Consider the following 17,788-nt stretch of genomic DNA (forward strand, 5'->3'; position numbering starts at 1 on the left):
GCTGGTCAGGGATGGTTTTACACTCTTAGAAAAAAGGGTTACTAAAGGGTTCTACTGCTGTCCCCATTGGAGCACACTGTTTTCTAAGAGTTTAGGCCTTCATGAAATATTGCACTGTGTCAATCAATTAATGTCTGGTTAAATAAAACATTTTAAAAAATGAAACTGAGATACATTAAGTAATCTTTATTGCATAGGGAGTACATCTTTAGAAAATTAATATTTCATAAAATATTTTAAAGTTAATAGATACATTAATACTAGAATGTTGCATATAGCGTATTAAAAGTCAACCAATCCACTGGCTATCGATCACACACACACACACACACACACACACACACACACACACACACACACACACACACACACACACACACACACACACACACGCACAAGCACACACACACACTGTCTTGTACAGCTAACCTTGTGGGGGATACAATTCAGTCCCATTCAAAATACTATTTTCCATAACTCCTAACCCTAAACCTAACACTAACCTAACCCGTACTCTTACCTTTACCCTAGCCTTAACCCTAACCCCAATCTTAACCCAAAAACCTAACCTTAAACCTAACCCTAGCTCCTAACCCTAAAACTAACCCTAGAATCTAAACCTAACCCTCAACATAATTCTAACCCTAAACCCCCTAGAAATAGCATTTCACCTCGTGGGGACGAACAAAATGTCCCCAGTTGGTCAACATGTTGTTTGTTTACTATTATTGTGGGGACTTCTGGTCCTCACAAGAATAGTTAAACACTTCCAAACACATAAACAGACAGACACACACACACAATTTTGGAATGTACATTCCATACATGAGATAATTAGAATTGACTAATAATAGTAAATTATCAACCAACATGTTTGTTCTCTAATGCAAGGGGCACACACACACACACACACACACACACACACACACACACACACACACACACACACACACACACACAGTGCAATTGGAGAGTCAACCAGATGCTCCCATGAGCTTTTTACTGAGTCAGCAAATGACAAGTCCGGCTCCGCTTTGTGCTGCAGCCAGCTGTGTAGCTCCTCCCTCAGAGTCCCGGGGCATCTTCTGGCTAAAGCCATTTAGGAATAGGTTAGATAGGAATAAATGTGTCAAACAGTTTGGCATGACACCAATGAAACATTTTAGCATATTAGCATACCTTCTAGCATACAGTCACAGTGTCAGTCTGGTCATCCTCCAGTAGTCCTGCTATGCAGAGGTAAGGCGTGGCGATGGGCTGGAGGCGGGGGTGTGTCTGGTCGGGGAGGGGGTGGTCTGAGTAAGAGGGGCTAGGGGGAACACCCGTCTGCAGGATGAATTGCTGCAGGTTACACTGCCTCAGCTCCTTGTTCAGCTCCTCCAGCGCTTCACACCTCTCCTGGAGGGCAGAGACAAGATGTCATGTTATTTCAGTGTCAAACATAGACAATTTCATGTAAACTTGATTGTTAATGGGGCAGTACAGTTAAAAACATTATTTTGCTGTGGTTTTATGATATTTCCACACTATGAGGTCAAAATAACACTTCTGAAAATTCTGATAATGTAGTAGGATCTCATCTGATACTACTCTAGTAATGAGGTTTGTAGCCATATGGGGGCGGAATAAAAGATTCGGGGGAGGATGAGCATCCAAAAAAGTCATAGGGCTGGTTTCCCAGACACAAATTAAGCCTAGTCCTGCACTAAAAAGCATGCTCAATGGAAAATGTGCATTGAAATAACGTTTTAGTTCAGGGCTAGGCTTAATCCGTCTGGGTAACCGGCCCATTAGGAAGCGTAGGGAAAGGCAGTCGTTCTATTATTAACACAGGAAGCCAAAGGCAAGTTTCCGTCTCTGGGTAGACAACACAGGTGTATTCTACAGGTGTCCTCTCAAGCTCAATAACTCCTCTTCATTGCTCACCTGCTATTACAGGATACAGTTAACCCCCAGACTGCCCAGTTATACAATGTACTGCCTCTGGGTATACAGTGTCAGATATACAAAATAATCCCCAAACAAGTTATATGGAATGTGACGCAACCATCTTTGAACAAAGCTCTTTTATACTGAATATCCTAGGTTGCTTTCGCTGGGTTTAGCTCTTGTGAGACGTTTAGCGGTGAGTGGCTTTGTCAGTTATTCTGTGTCATTGAACACAATGAAGGGATTATAGTCTGATTGCTACATACACTACATACACAAAAAAAAGGTGCTCTCTAGAACCTAAAAGGGTTCTTCGGCAATAGGGAAAACCTTTGAAGAACCCTTTTTGGTTCCAGGTAGAATCCTTTTGGTTCCAGATAGAACCCTATTGGTTTCTATATAGAACCCTTTCCCCCCTAGGGTTTGGAACCCTTTTTCTAAGACTGTAGGCTAGTAATCTAACACAATTGGACAGATTAGAGTTTCCACATAAGAGGGATTTATTGGCGAGACAAGGGAAATGGTTCAATTCCCATTGGGATCTTCATGAAGCAAAATGGATGCCGTAACATACGGCATCCATAATAGGAACTAGAAAGTCGTCAGATCTCAGGAAAAACTCAGTCAGTGGTTATGTATTAAACTGTACCTGTAACCGTAATTCTGCAGTCTGCAATGCTTTCTTCGTCTCTGTCAATGACATGTCCAGCTCTGCCCCCTTCTGAAACCGATTGTGTAGCTCCTCCCTCAGCGGTCCCAGGGCCTCCTCTGGTTGCGGGGTGCCCGGACGAGAGCTCCGTCTGTGGGCCTCAACACGAAAGTCCTGCCCCAGCCTGGATGAATAGGTCTGGAGGTCCTTGAGCCGGAAGCTGTATTCATCTATAGAGGCGTAGAGTTGGTGCAGATGTCCCTGGATATCTGTACGGCCAATACAAATCTGTGTTAGTGCCTGGATGGTCCTACTGTATATGAGTGTAGGCCTACATATTCCTAGGTTACATACATTATTGCTGCATAAATTACATGTGCGTAGGAGATGTGTAACATATACTGATATCCTAGGATATGTTTTCGAAATTGCACCTGAGGGGATTGATAGGTGTATTGAAGAGACTGGAATTTAATGGACTACGTACCCTGCTCCTTGTCCTTCTCTCGCTGCATCTGCTTCTCCCAGTAATCCCCATGCAGCTCTGCCTCGTTCTGTCTCAGCCTTGTCTCCAGGACATCCATCTCGTCTACTAGACCTGGATTCAGGCCTGGGACAGGAGTTACAGGCCTCCCCATCTCCCACACCTCTGCCTCCCTTTCCAAAGCCATCAGATGGGACTCCAGGTCCTGTAGCATCTCCTGCTGCTGCAGCACCTGCCTGAAGACCTCCTCCTTGGACGGGTCGGACGGGGAGAGTGGGGGAGGGGAGGCGGTGGGGGAGACCAGGGATGGAACAGGCGAGGCCCTGGGCTCTGGTGAGGCTCTTGGACTAGGTGACCAGGCCTTGTTAGCTTTAGTCCTTCTGGGGATTGTAGAAGGACCAAGGTTGAAAGTGAGGGCCTTCTTCGGCTCTCGGCATCTGGAGGGCACAGGTGTAGGGTGCCTGGGAAAAGGGTGGACCCAATCCTGGGTGGGTCTGTTAGGTCCGTCAGTGCTGGAGGGGCCTGTGCGACGCAAGATGAACTGGACCTCGATGGCCAGCTGACCCAGATAAGACAGAGACTCTAAGGGACAGTCATCTGCCACAAGCTGCCTCTCTGTGCCTCGTAGCTTCTGGATGAGAACATAGCGACCTGTCTGACCTGTGGAAATGACACACCAAGACAGGAGTGAAATTGGATGGAATAAACTGATAAACTGTGCTCTAAAAGCTTTGAAACGAATGAACAACAAAATAAATTACATCAGACAAAGACTAACCAATAGCCTGTGCGAGGGTGATGACCACATCCTGACAGGAAGTCTCCAATGATAGGCCGCACACCACCCTGACCACGCCCTCCACCCACACCTTCAGCTCCATCTTGGCCTGTCAATCAAACTCAGAGGAACATGGCCACCACAGCATCCACCTGTGAGAGAGGAGGGGAAATGTCAATATACTGAGTTCAAATAAGAAACTATTTCACAGTACCAAATCAACCTATAACTCCTAGGTGCAAATATCAGGTATTTCAATGGAGGAAATTAGTTTGGTCCGTATTCCCATAACTGGAGCTGAAGACTTCAACAGGAAAACTCACACTCTTCTCTTGTGGGAAAAATGTGACCGCCTAACTCTGAAATCCTACACCTACAGTCCTGTACCTGTCATCTGTGTTGATGCCTGACCAGAGAAGGCAAAACCGACCAGAGAGTAAGGGGAGGTGAGGGGAGGAGGAGGTGTATTGTGTTACATTGGTGTCAATATCCTGGTATGAGCAAAAACCAATTCAATGCGGCTCTGCACCTAAGAATCTGGTAGGAAAATATGGCTTCCCATGCTGTAAACCTAGAGACAGAACATAATACCTCTGTGGAAGAGGAGGATGAGATAGGAAGAAGAGTGAGAGGAGGACACAGACACCAAGGCACCCTAAGAATGTTGCTCCTCAAAAGGCCAAGACCTCTCCATCACAGTTGACAACTCCAAGGTGTCCCCCTTCCCAGAGTGCAAATAACCTTGGCGTGACCCTGGACAACACCCTGTTGTTCTCTGCAAACATCAAAGCAGTGACTCGCTCCTGCAGGTTCATGCTCTACAACTACCGTAGAGTACGATCCTACCTCACACAGGAAGCGGCACAGGTCCTAATCCAGGCACTTGTCATATCCCATCTGGACTTCTGCAACTTGCTGTTGGCTGGGCTCCCGCTTGTGCCATCAAACCCCTGCAATTTATCCAGAACGCTGCAGCCTGATTGGTGTTCAACCTTCCCAAGTTCTCTCATGTTGCCCCGCTCCTCCGCACACTCCACTGGCTTCCTTTCGAAGCTCGCATCCACTACAAGATCATGGTACTTGACTACGGAACAGCAAGAGGAACTGTCCCTCCCTACCTTCAGGCTATGCTCAAACGCTACATCCTAACCCGAGTACTCCGTTCTGCCACCCCTGGTCTCTTGGCCCTCCCACCCCTACGGGAGGGCAGCTCCCGCTCAGTCCAGTCAAAGCTCTTCTCTGTCCTGGCACCCAATGGTGGAATGGTGGAACCCTTCCCCTAGAGTCCCTGCCCATCTTCTGAAAACACCTGAAACCCTACCTCTTCAAAGAGTATCTTAAATAATCCCACAGCACCCCTTCCCAACCCCTCACCCCCACCACTTTGCCAGCTCTGACTTTGCTGATAGCTGCTTTATTGAGGAAAAATGTACTTACAATGACTGAGATATGTGGTTGTCCCACCTAGCTATCTTAAGATGAACGCACTAACTCTAAGTCTCTCTGGATAAGAGTGTCTGCTAAACGACAAAAAATTCAATGTAAATAACACTCTGGGTGTATTTCATTTCAGAAACTTTCATTTCCGAAACCCCTTTGACCCTGTTCACATTTCTTTCACAAATCTAACCATGACTGGATTAGTACTACAAATGATATAAATACATTGGATTTATATAGTACTTTTCTAGGACCCAAAGATGCTTTCAATAGTAGTGAAAACAATATGATGCTATTGCTTAGCCTTCACCTGCACAGTCATTTAAGATATGTGTAAGGGAGTGAACTAGAACTGTTGAGGGAGGGAACAACTGTCTTGAATGAAATACAGCCCTCATACTCCCCTTCCCTCCACAACATGCCCTGCTTTTCATTCCCTTGAACTCTTTTGCTCGACATTCTATCTCTCTCCGAAGCACTGAGGGGGAGACATTTGTTGAAGATTTACATTTTTGAGGAGAGAGAAAGAAAGAAAGAAACCGAAACAGGGGAAACCGGTTTTGGACATCTCCCTTCCCTATTAAAGACATTCCTAACATGTCTGTGGCCTAAAGTGCTGGTTTTGTACACATTGGCACAGAGTAGTACAGCATAATAAAATTATAATTGTGGGAAAAACTAAAATGACCAAGAGTTTTCATTTCAGGGTACACACAAAAACATTAGGGATCCTCAATGTTTTTTTGGTGGAAGAGTGATGGTTCTATGTGGAACCATAATGACCCAAAGAACCCTTTGAGCTCTCCAATGGTTCTTAACAGTTCACAAAAGGGTTCTTTGCTCTTTTAGTGCAAATTAAAATGTAGGGGAGCTGCTCATTAGAATATTTTGGGGTGTGGTTTGCGCACAGTTATTTTTGTGCATCTGTGAGTGAGAATGTCATTCCAGTTGATCTAATGTGTTCTGTTATGTCTTTACAGATTATATATGACTATGGCAGTCTCACAAACTCTATCCTGGGAACCCCGAGGAATGTACATTTTGGTTTTTGCCCGGTTTCCACAGCTGATTCAAAGCTTGATGAGAGTTCATTATTTTAATCAGCTGTGTAGTGCTAGAGCAAAAAACAAAACATGTGCTCCCCAGGACCGAGTATGGGAAATCCAGGAATATGGCCAGTGATGGTGTCTTGTGAAAGATTCACGTATGGCCTTGAGAACAGTTGAATAAATCAGGCACAAGAATAAAATACTAGGTTTTTAAACAGATCAACAAAGAACATTTAAGATTGAGGAAGGTTCTTTATAGAACCATTCTCCATAAAGCTTCTATATAGAATCATGAACATGGGTTCAATATACAGTTGAAGTCGGAAGTTTACATACACCTTAGCCAAATACATTTACTGTAAACTCAGTTTTTCACAATTCCTGACACATTAATCCAAGAAAAAAATTACCTGTTTAAGGTCAGTTAGGATCACAACTTTATTTTTAGAATGTGAAAAGTCAGAATAATAGTAGAGAGAATGATTTATTTCAGCTTTTATTTCTTTCATCACATTCCTAGTGGGTCAGAAGTTTACATACACTCAATTAGTATTTGGTAGCATTTCCTTTAAATTGTTTAACTTGGGTCAAACGTTTCGGGTAGTCTACCACAAGCTTCCTACAATAAGTTGGGTGAATGTTGGCCCATTCCTCCTGACAGAGCTGGTGTAACTGAATCAGGTTTGTAGGCCTCCTTGCTCGGACACGCATTTTCAGTTCTGCCCACAAATTTTCTATGGGATTGAGGTCAGGGCTTTGTGATGGCCACTCCAACACCTTGACTTTGTTGTCCTTAAGCCATTTTTCCACAACTTTGGAAGTATGCTTGGGGTCATTGTCCTTTTGGAAGACCAATTTGCGACCAAACTTTAACTTCCTGACTGATGTCTTGAGATGTTGCTTCAGTGTATCCCCATAATTTTCCTGCCTTATGATGCCATCTATTTTTTGCAGTGCACCAGTCCCTCGTGCAGCAATGCACCCCCACAACATGATACTGCCACCCCCGTGCTTCATGGTTGGGATGGTGTTCTTCGGCTTGCAAGCCTCGCCCTTGTTCCTCCAAACATAATAATGGTCATTATGGCCAAACAGTTCTATTTTTGTTTCATCAGACCAGAGGACATTTCTCCAAAAAGTATGATCTTTCTCCCCCTTGTGCAGTTGCAAACCGTAGTCTGGCTTTTTTATGGCGGTTTTGGAGCAGTGGCTTCTTCCTTGCTGAGCGGCCTTTCAGGTTATGTCGATATAGGACTTGTTTTACTGTGTATATAGATACTTTTGTACCTTTTTCCTCCAGCATCTTCACAAGGTCCTTTGCTGTTGTTTTGGGATTGATTTGCACTTTTTGCACCAACGTACGTTCATTTGTAGGAGACAGAACGCGTCTCCTTCCTGAGCGGTATGACGGCTGCGTCGTCCCATGGTGTTTATACTTGCATACTATTGTTTGTACAGATGAACGTGGTGCCTTCAGGCATTTGGAAATTGCTCCCAAGGATGAACCAGACTTGTGGAGGTCTACAATTTTTTTCTGAGGTCTTGGCTGATTTCTTTTGATTTTCCCATGATGTCAAGCAAAGAGGCACTGAGTTTGAAGGTAGGCCTTGGAATACATCCACAGGTACACCTCCAATTGACTCAAATGATTTCAATTAGCGTATTAGAAGCTTCTAAAGCCATGTTTTCATTTTCTGGAATTTTCCAAGCTGTTTAAAGGCACAGTCAACTTAGTGACCTACTGGAATTGTGATACAGTAAATTATAAGTGAAATATCTGTCTGTAAACAATTGTTGGAAAAATTACTTGTGTCATGCACAAAGTAGATGTCCTAACCGACTTGCCAAAACTATAGTTTCTTAAAAATACATTTTGTGGAGAGGTTGAAAAACAAGTTTTAATGACTCCAACCTAAGTGTATGTAAACTTCCGACTTCAACTGTAGCTCCAGAAAGGGTTGTAACCATAGCGGAACCCTTTTTTGGTGCTATATAGAACCTTTTTAAATGGTTCTTTATAGCACCTTAGAAAATGTTTTTTTTGTAGCACCTTGGGAAATGTTTTTTTTTATAGCACAATACAGATGCCCTTCAAAAAAGGGTTCTTTCTATATAGCACCAGAAAGGGTTCCGCTATGGTTACAAGCCAAGGAAACCCTATCTGGTACTATTTAGAACAATTTATTTAGATCCAAGTAGTCGTCTTTAAATGTGCTTGTAACCAAAATGTCTCTGGGACATTTAAACATATTCAAAATTCTTGTACATGCTCTGTCTATGAGGTTGTTTAAGTTAGGTTATAATTTAACATTACGACAAAATACAGTCAGCAGAGGAGAGCCAGTAGTTGTAAGCCCAGATCTCTAACAGACAGTGATAGTGACAGAGTACAGGGTAAATGCAGGATGTAGGTAGGATTTGCCTCTCTCTCACAGGCGCAAGGTTACACTGCTGCAGAAACACACGCACATGCACACATACATTGTTTTGTTTTTTCTATATTCTACACACACATTGTTTGACCAGGGAGGATAGCTATCTCCTCAGAGTCCCTCTTGAGAAAGAGAGAGAGAGAGAGAGAATGTGAGAGAGAGAGAGAGAGAGAGAGAGAACGTGAGAGAGAGAGCACATAAGGGAGGGAGAGAGAGAGAGAGAGAGAGAGAGAGAGAGAGAGAGAGAGAGAGAGAGAGAGAGAGAGAGAGAGAGAGAGAGATAGAACATGAGGGAGAGTGAGAGAAAGAGAGTGAGCACGTGAGGGAGAGAGAGAGAGAGAGTGAGCACGTGAGAGAGAACGAGAGAGAGAGCACCTGAGAGAGAGAGCACCTGAGAGAGAGAGCACATGAGAGAGAGATCGAGAGCATGTGAGAGAGAGAAAGAGAGAGAGAGAACATGAGGGAGAGAGAGAGAAAGAGAGTGAGCATGTGAGGGAGAGAGAGAGTGAGCACGTGAGAGAGAGAGAACGAGAGAGAGAGCACCTGAGAGAGAGAGCACGTGAGAGAGATCGAGAGCACGTGAGAGAGAGAGAGAGAGAGGAGAGAGAGAGAGAGAGAGAGAGAGAGAGAGAGAGAACGTGAGAGATGCAGGTATGCAGAGTTTCAGGTTATTCCAGCCCAAACTACCCCAACCAGCTTTAGTAGAAATAACCCCTTATATTGAGTTATCCATTTCTGAGGCGGAACTGCAGACCTGCTGGTAGGTTAGCTAAGTGGAGGAATGGAATGTAATAATGATAGACTGACATTCCTTAGGGCACCTCCCCTCCTACACATACCTCTACATCACACTGTCTGTTTACAAACACATCTCAGAGAGGAGAGTATATGCAGTTCACTCTAGTTTAAACAGAGGTGGTTTGGTTTGACTATTACCCAAGATAAAGTTCAGGGTGATTGTTACAAGACATATTAATGTTTGTTTGACTATATGTTATGTAAAGATGTCAAGTTTAAATTTGAGAGTGCGAACGTTGTCAGATGCCAAAAAATGTAAATATAATCAAAGTTGTATACCTGCACACCAAATTAAATAGATGTGACTCTAAAATGAAATATGGCAGAAGACTAGTTCTCTCCTGCTAATTGAGTGATATTGCAGAGGTAGTTGTAGTAGGTTATGTTTTATTATTATTCTTTATTTATTCAGGGAAACCCCATTGAGACCATGGTCTTATTCACAAGGGTGCCATGGTCACAACAATACAACAACCAATACAATGTAAAACAAAATCTCAGAGTAATCTCAAGAGTTAACTAACCCCGTCAACAAATTTGGTAACTCATGTTTTTATACTTCAACAACAAAGTTGGAAACTTCTGTAGTAAAGCTTTGTAAACAAAAAGTGAATAGTGAAGTGATCTACAGTTCTTTAATGAGGACCAGCCAACCTTTTGATACAGGATGCAGTGATGATTATTAAAACTGTCACCTGTGATAAAGCAAGGGGTGGTATGGTAGACGGCATCCAAAGGTTTAAGAGAAATCGCTGCTGCATTCTGGTAAATTATGTCACCATAGTCAAGAACTGTCAGGAAAGTTGACTGTACAATATGCTTCCTGATGTTAAGGTAGAGGCAAGATCTATTTCAAAAATAATAATAAGCCCACTTTAAATCAGTATGTTTTTTAAACGTTAAATCCTTGTCAATCCAAAAGCCCAGATATTTATAGGCGGGAACCCGATCGATGGGAGAACCAGTCAATTAATACATATGTAGTCCATCTGAAACATTTTTGCGAGAATTAGAAAACAACATATGTTTAGTCTTGCCCACAATAAGTACAAGTTTTAAACCAACCAGGGCATTTTGTAAGGCAACAAAGTCAGATTGCAGCTCTGACAACACCTGGTCTACAGGTGGGGCAATGGCATTCATAACAGTATCGTCTGCAAACAGATGAATATTCAAAGTTTTAACATAGACCAATATAGACCAATATTATTTATATGCATCACAGCTTATCTTATCAGACAAAGAAGAGTACTGTATAAGTGGGCACTGAGTTTTAACCATAGACTGACAACCCCCTGAGGCAGAATCACACAACCCCTTTAACACAAACACAAGAACAGTGATTTGCCATCATAAAAATAAGAAAACTGTTACAGTAGCTTATTCATTTCATTGCACCCATGTGATACAGCAGCTAACGTGTGTAGGTTATATGTTTCTAAATGCCAATTTCTGTGAATTAAAAACCTTCTCCAACATAGCCCCACCTCTTGAGATTGACAATGTTTTGGTACGGCAGTCACCAATTGAAAGCAGGATTTGTGGTCAATTTCAAATCAGTCAAATAAGGAAACTAGCACAACTGTAATTTACGAAAGGTTCTCATTATTTATATTATTTTCAAGAAAGTATTCAAATGTATTCCAAGGTCTGGGTTTAATAGAGTTGACTCCAACCCTTGTTGAGAAGTCAAAATTGCTCTTGTGAATGTCTTACCTGTCTCCATGCAGTATTAGCCAGCAGTAAAAGCCCCTACATTCTGATTTACATCAGACAGAAGGAAGACAAACCTGCTATTACAACAGAGTTTGAGGTTTACTCTTACTTTACCTGTTGGTTTCGGCTTCCTTTTAGTTGGTTGCCTGACTCTTCACTTCGATAAGTCCGAGTGGAAAGGAAATCCGAGCGTACAACAAGTCCAAAAGCTGTACGTTGAAATATGTAATGAGTAGTTGTAGCCCAGATCGGGGAGAGCGCAGTGAAATGGTGCTTTGGAATGCAGCCCTCCCAGGCACACTGTCAGACTGAAACTGGAGCTAGACTGGTTTAGATTCTCTCTCTCTCTCTCCTCTCTCTCTCTCTCTCTCTCACACACACACACACACACACACAATGAACTCACTCTGTGATCTAGCCTTGCTCCTCCTTCATTGAAGGTAGTAACAAAGGGGAATGTTTTCGTTCTGACTAACGCACACACATTCCAGGCTTCGTTGTCGGGTACAATACCATCCTCCAGAAACCCTGATGGTGATTTGCAACTCTCCAGGTGTCCCCAGCCAACTGATCCTAAACAACTCCAGCACTCACAACAGACAAATAGAGGCAAAGACACACAAACACACACGCACGCACACACACACACACACACACACGCACACGCACACACACACACACACACACACACACACACACACACACACACACACACACACACACACACACACACACACACACACACACACACACACACACACACACACACACACACACACACACACATAGACTCTCTCACTCACACACACACACACACAAACACACACGCACACATGCACACATGCACACACACGCACACACACACACGCACACACACACGCACACACACATAGACTCTCTCACTCACACAAACAAAAATGATCACACACTCAAAATAGAATGGACCGTCATCGAAAGTTTAATATTAATATGGAATGGAATTATATTAAATGCAGTAGGACTTCAATGGTTTAAGTTCTGGAATGAGCACATTTGAAACTCAAGAAAGGACAACCGTGTCACTCCTTCTATGGGGCAGTCATTGAAATGGCTCTGAACCAGAATCAATCAATACCAATCAACTTGCATTACAGGTTTTTTTTACAATAGCTAGGACCCCTTTCTCAATACTTAAGTCACTTTTTCAAAACTCTTCACACAGTGAGCATAACAGCAGTCTATGTGGGCTAAACTATGGATCATTTTTCATTGCCTTGGCACAAAATGCATTCAATGACTACATCTTTCAATTTTCATGAACTCTTTTCTCACTCAGACACAACCACCACCAAAACTCTATGTACCTACAGGCCAATTTGCACATGTTTACATACTCTTTTCAAAACTGTTAAACTTAAGTTCAAAATTGAACAAGACATACATTTGCTACATTTCTACAGTATTACCGTATTGAAATATATTCCAAATCTAAAAAATGAAATACTATCAAAACAATTAGACCAACCACAGCTGATTCCCATTGTAGCTGAACACCTACCCAGGTGTTAGTCTTTCAATTTCATTACCATCTATACAAAAGGGGACATCTTAGGAATAATGCTGTACTGTAATGTAAACATGGACCCAGCCAGAGATAGAGAAGTGGCTGACAGAGGAAGAAGAGTGACTGGGAGAGGGAGAGAGAGGGGAGTACGTACGCGTGGTGGAAGAAGACTGAGAGGAAGATCAAGAGCTGTAGTCTCAGATGAGATTAGAGCTACTATAATTGATCATGTAATAAATAATGATCTATCAATGAGAGAGGCTGGTCTGAGAGTGCAGCCAAATCTGCAACGCTCAACAGTGGCATCTATTCTGAGAAATTTCCGGCAAAACAACAGGTAAGATGTGCATTCTGCAAGGGCATCTGACTGAACTGCACATTACAGAAGTAAATTGAACAAAGCCTCCAAATCCTACTTGTGTGTAATTGTAATTGTTTTTGTACTTCTGCTTAGGACCCAACGATTACCTCCCACAGGCGGGAGAGGTAGGATTTTCACTGCTGTGCAGGAAACTGCAATCATTGATATGGTCATCAGAAACAATGGCATAAAACTCACAGAGATTCGGGACGAGTGTTGGCAGACAATGTAGGCATAACAAATACTTCTAGAGTCCTGAAACAACATCAAGTCAGGATGAAGCAGTTGTACACTGTCCCCTTTGAGAGGAACTCTGAACGAGTCAAGCAACTCAGGAACCAATAAGTCCAAGTAAGATGACTATAAAATACAGAACTGGTTTTGAACAAAACCAAACTGGGCAGAGGCACACAATGGCATGTTTTAAGGTGTAATGTAAACTACAGTAATAGCTTAACTCTTATGTTGCCTTGTGGATTTATTTTAGAGAGTCATGGAGATTGAAGCAAGGCAAACACCCCACATATTCATCTTTTTGGATGAGGCTGGTTTCCACTTGGCCCAAACATGGCGGCGAGGAAGGAATGTGATTGGGAAAAGAGCCACAGTGGATGTCCTGGGCCAGAGGGGTGCCTACATCACAATGTGTGCAGCAATATCCTCTGATGGATTGCTGTTACACAAACCGCTTATTGGACCATACAACACCGAGTGTCTCATTTCATTCCTGGATGACCTCTATGGAAGGGTTGTGCCAGGTGAGGAAAGGGTTGCAGTGAGGCGAAATCGGCCAGCGTTTGTAATTGTATGGGACAATGTGGCAGTCACAGAGTGGTTTGCAGCCCATCCCAGGATGATGTCACTTTTCCTCCTTCCTTACTCTCTATTCCTCAACCCCATAGAGGAATTATTTTCCTCATGGAGGTGGAAGGTTTATGACCACCATCCACATGATCAAATGTCCCTCCTGGATGCAATGAATGCTGGATGCCTGGACATATCTGCAGAAGATTGCCAGGGATGGACCAGGCATGCCAAAAGATTCTTTCCTAGGTGTATTGCACAAGATTACATAAGATGTGACGTGGATGAGAACCTGTGGCCAAATGCATAAGACAGGGTTGACTAGTATTTCTACTGTATTTGTATCGGTAGATGGTGAATATACAAATTATTGTATTTTGTAATCACTCAATGGCATAAAATGACATAAAACATATTGAAGCATATTGCATCATGTCTGATACATTCCTGTAACATATACTGCAGTGAATTCTAAACAGTAGAGAGGTGTCATTCTTGTTTAGTAAAGAAAACATTGTGTAATGCTACCTGTTGTTAGTGTTGTTTAGGTCATTGTTTTATGAGTGACAAAGTGTGCTTGTTGGGTGACAACCTTTGCTAGTGTTATGGAAGAACGAGTTGATTTGAGACATGTATGAAGCGTTTTGATAATTTTAGGGCATTTTGAACGTGACATTAACTGCTGTGCCAAGCTGAAAGTTGGTTAGGACAACTGTGTGAAGAGTTTTGAAAAAGTGACCAAAGTATTGAGAAATGGGTCCTAGCGATTGTAAAAAACTGTAAGACATAATTTAGAAAACACTGGTACTTTGTAGAAAGACAGTGCAGAAGAGGGAGAAGATGGCTAAACAGAGGAAGGTCATGTTGGAGAAGATGGCAGGGGAGATGTAGAAGAGGGAGGTGGAGATGGAGAAGAGGGAAGTGGAAGTTGGGAGAGGAGAATAGGGAGGTGGTTAGGAGCAGAGAGGATGAGATGGAGAAGAGGAAGGTGGAGGTGGAGAAGAGGGAAGGGAAGGGGAGATGGAAAAGAGGGAGGAGGTGGTTGGCAAGAGAGGAGGAGATTACAGAGGAATGGCAGCAAGAACAGCAAGAACATTGACAGAGAGAACGGCGAAGTTAGGAGGGAGAGAGATGATATAATGAAGATATAAATTAAAATATGGATATGGAGATGGAGAAGATGAGGAGGGTGGCAGGAGAGAATGTTGCAGGAATGGAGTGCCATGGATGCCATTTACTGTCTGAGGGAGAGAATCATAGAGATGGAAGAGAAGGAAAGAGAGACAAGATAGTACATATGGTAGAATACACAGTGACAGTTGCTGTAGGACTCTATAGCCCCTCACATTTGACCTTAACATTAACCCTAATCTCTTCTATGTCTTGTTTTTACTTTGTTATAGAATTCAGAGGGACTTTGCTCCAACCTATTGGTGTTTCCGATTAGTGGGACCCCTTTCAGGGTTGGGTCCCAAGGGGTCCTCTTTTCACTGGAAGATACCGTAAGACAAACAAACAAAGAGATGTCTTTTAAAGGTGACAGGGCAGCATTAACAAATAAAAACAACTGCAGATCCTAACGTGATATTGGGTGTTAGTACCTTTATTTGACCACTAGAGGGCAGCCTCTTATAGACTGAGGAACATTGATGACAAATCAGGAATCAAATGAGTCCATAGAATTAGGAATTAGAATACTCGTTTAATGGGATCTCTATGTGAAAGTCATTGTAGGAAGAATGCAAGTTTATATCAAACACTTTAGCATAACAGCCCTGCTACAGTTAACATATTATGGAATGTAATAAATGATTATCTTCGGTTATAGTCACAGCCATGTATATTCCCCCTCAAGCCGATATCATGACGGCCCTCAAAGAACTTCACTGGACTTTAAGTGGAACCACGTATCCTGAGGCCTCATTTATTGTAGCTGGAGATTTTAACAAAGCAAATTTGAGGAAAACGTTAATAAAGTTTTATCAACACATTGACTGTATTACTTGCACTGCTGAAACACTTGACCACTGCTACTCCAACTTCTGGGATGCCTACAAGACCCTCCCCCGCCCTCCCTTCGGCAAATCTGATCATGACTCAATTTTGCTCCTCCCTTCCTATAGGCAGACCTCAAAACAGGAAGTACCCATGCTAAGAACTATTCAACGCTGGTCTGACCAATCAGAATCCATTGTTTTGATCATGCGGACTGGGATATGTTTCGTGTTGCCACCGAGAACAACATAGACAAATATACTGATACGGTGACTGAGTTTATCAGGAAGTGTATAGGAGATGTTGTACCCACTGTGACTATTAAAACCTACCCTAACCATAACCCGTGGATAGATGGCAGCATTTGCGCAAAACTGAACGTGTGTTTAACCATGGCAAGGTGACTGGGAATATGGCCGAATACAAACAGTGTAGTTATTCCCTCCGTAAGGCAATCAAACAGGCAAAACAGCTCAGACACGAGACCTTTGTAGCAGGGTCTACAGACAATCACGGACTGCAAAGGGAAAACCAGCCACGTCGCGAACACCGACGTCTTGCTCCAGAACAAGCTAAACACTTTCTTCGCCCTCTTTGAGGATAACACAGTGACACTGACGCGTCCCACTACAAAGGACTGTGGGCTCTCCTTCTCTAAGTGTGTTAACCCTTGCAAGACTGCCAGCCTAGACGGCATCCCTAGCCGCATCCTCAGAGCATGTGCAGACCAGCTGGCTGGAGTGTTTACAGACATATTCAATCTCTCCCTATCCCAGTCTGTTGTCCCCACATGCTTCAGGATGTCCACCATTGTTCCTGTACACCAAAAAGCAAAGGTAACTCTACTAAATGACTATTGCCCCGTAGCACTCACTGCTGTCATCATGAAGTGCTTTGAGAGACTAGTCAAGGATCATATCATATCTTACCTGACACCCTAGACCCACTTCACTTTGCTTACCGCCCCAACAGATCCACAGACGATGCAATCGCCATGGCACTGCACACTGCCCTATCCCATCTGGACAAGAGGAATACCTATGTAAGAATGCTGTTCATTGACTATAGCTCAGCATTCAACACCATAATATCCTCCAAGCCTATCATTAAGCTCAAGGCCCTGGGTCTGAGCCCCGCCCTGTGCAACTGTGTCCTGGACTACCTGACGGGCCGGTAGGAAAACAACACCTCCACTTCGCTGATCCTCAACACAGGGGCCCCACAAGGATGCGTGCTCAACTCAATCATCAAGTTTGCAGACGACACAACAGTAGTAGGCCAGATTACCAACAATGACGACAGGGAGGAGTTGAGGGCCCTGGTAGTGTGGTGCCAGGAAAATAACCTCTCACCCAATGTCAACAAAACAAAGGAGCTGATTGTGCTTTAGGAAAATGCAGAGGGAGCACCCCCCTATCCACATCGACAGGACTGCAGTGGAGAAGGTGGAAAGCTTCCTCGACGTGGAAAGTTCCTCGACATACACATCACTGACAAACTGAAATGGTTCACCCACACAGACAGTGTGGTGAAGAAGGCGCAACAGCGCCTCTTCAACCTTTGGAGACTGAAGAAATTTGGTTTGGTACCTAAAACCCTCACAAACCTTTACAGATGCACAATTGAGACCACCCAGTCGGGCTGTATCACCGCCTGGTATGGCAACTGCACTGCCCTCAACCGCAGAGCACTCCAGAGGGTAGTGCGGTCTGCACAACGCATCATCGGGGGCAAACTACCTGCCCTCCAGGACACCTGCACCCAATGTCACAGGAAGGCCAAAAATATCATCAAGGAAAACAACCACCCA

At 43.4% G+C, this 17,788-nt stretch overlaps 1 protein-coding gene across 1 annotated transcript; it reads right to left on the reverse strand.

Annotated features, from left to right (window-relative positions):
* Window positions 1–171: 171 nt before the first annotated feature.
* LOC106587069 (ras association domain-containing protein 7) lies at window positions 172–11,621 on the reverse strand. Its single transcript, XM_014174973.3, has 6 exons — window positions 11,390–11,621; window positions 3,841–3,992; window positions 3,066–3,722; window positions 2,579–2,847; window positions 1,180–1,398; window positions 172–1,089 (listed from the first exon to the last, which is right to left on the reverse strand). The coding sequence occupies exons 2-5, from the start codon at window positions 3,941–3,943 to the stop codon at window positions 1,183–1,185; spliced, it is 1,245 nt and encodes a 414-aa protein (XP_014030448.1). The 5' UTR covers window positions 3,944–3,992; window positions 11,390–11,621; the 3' UTR covers window positions 172–1,089; window positions 1,180–1,182.
* Between the last annotated feature and the right edge of the window lie 6,167 nt (window positions 11,622–17,788).

Source organism: Salmo salar, chromosome 26 (assembly GCF_965601325.2).
Source record: "Salmo salar chromosome 26, fSalSal1, whole genome shotgun sequence".
Lineage (NCBI taxonomy): Eukaryota > Metazoa > Chordata > Actinopteri > Salmoniformes > Salmonidae > Salmo > Salmo salar.

What these genes read in the sequence shown, in the direction of transcription:
- LOC106587069 (XM_014174973.3), bottom strand. Translation starts at nt 3,943, where the DNA reads ATGGAGCTGAAGGTGTGGGTGGAGGGCGTGGTCAGGGTGGTGTGCGGC. An exon ending in CACCCTCGCACAGGCTATTG is followed by an intron (nt 3,723 to 3,840) that starts GTTAGTCTTTGT and finishes TCATTTCCACAG; the next exon opens with GTCAGACAGGTCGCTATGTT. An exon ending in CTGCAGAATTACGGTTACAG is followed by an intron (nt 1,399 to 2,578) that starts GTACAGTTTAAT and finishes TCTGCCCTCCAG; the next exon opens with GAGAGGTGTGAAGCGCTGGA.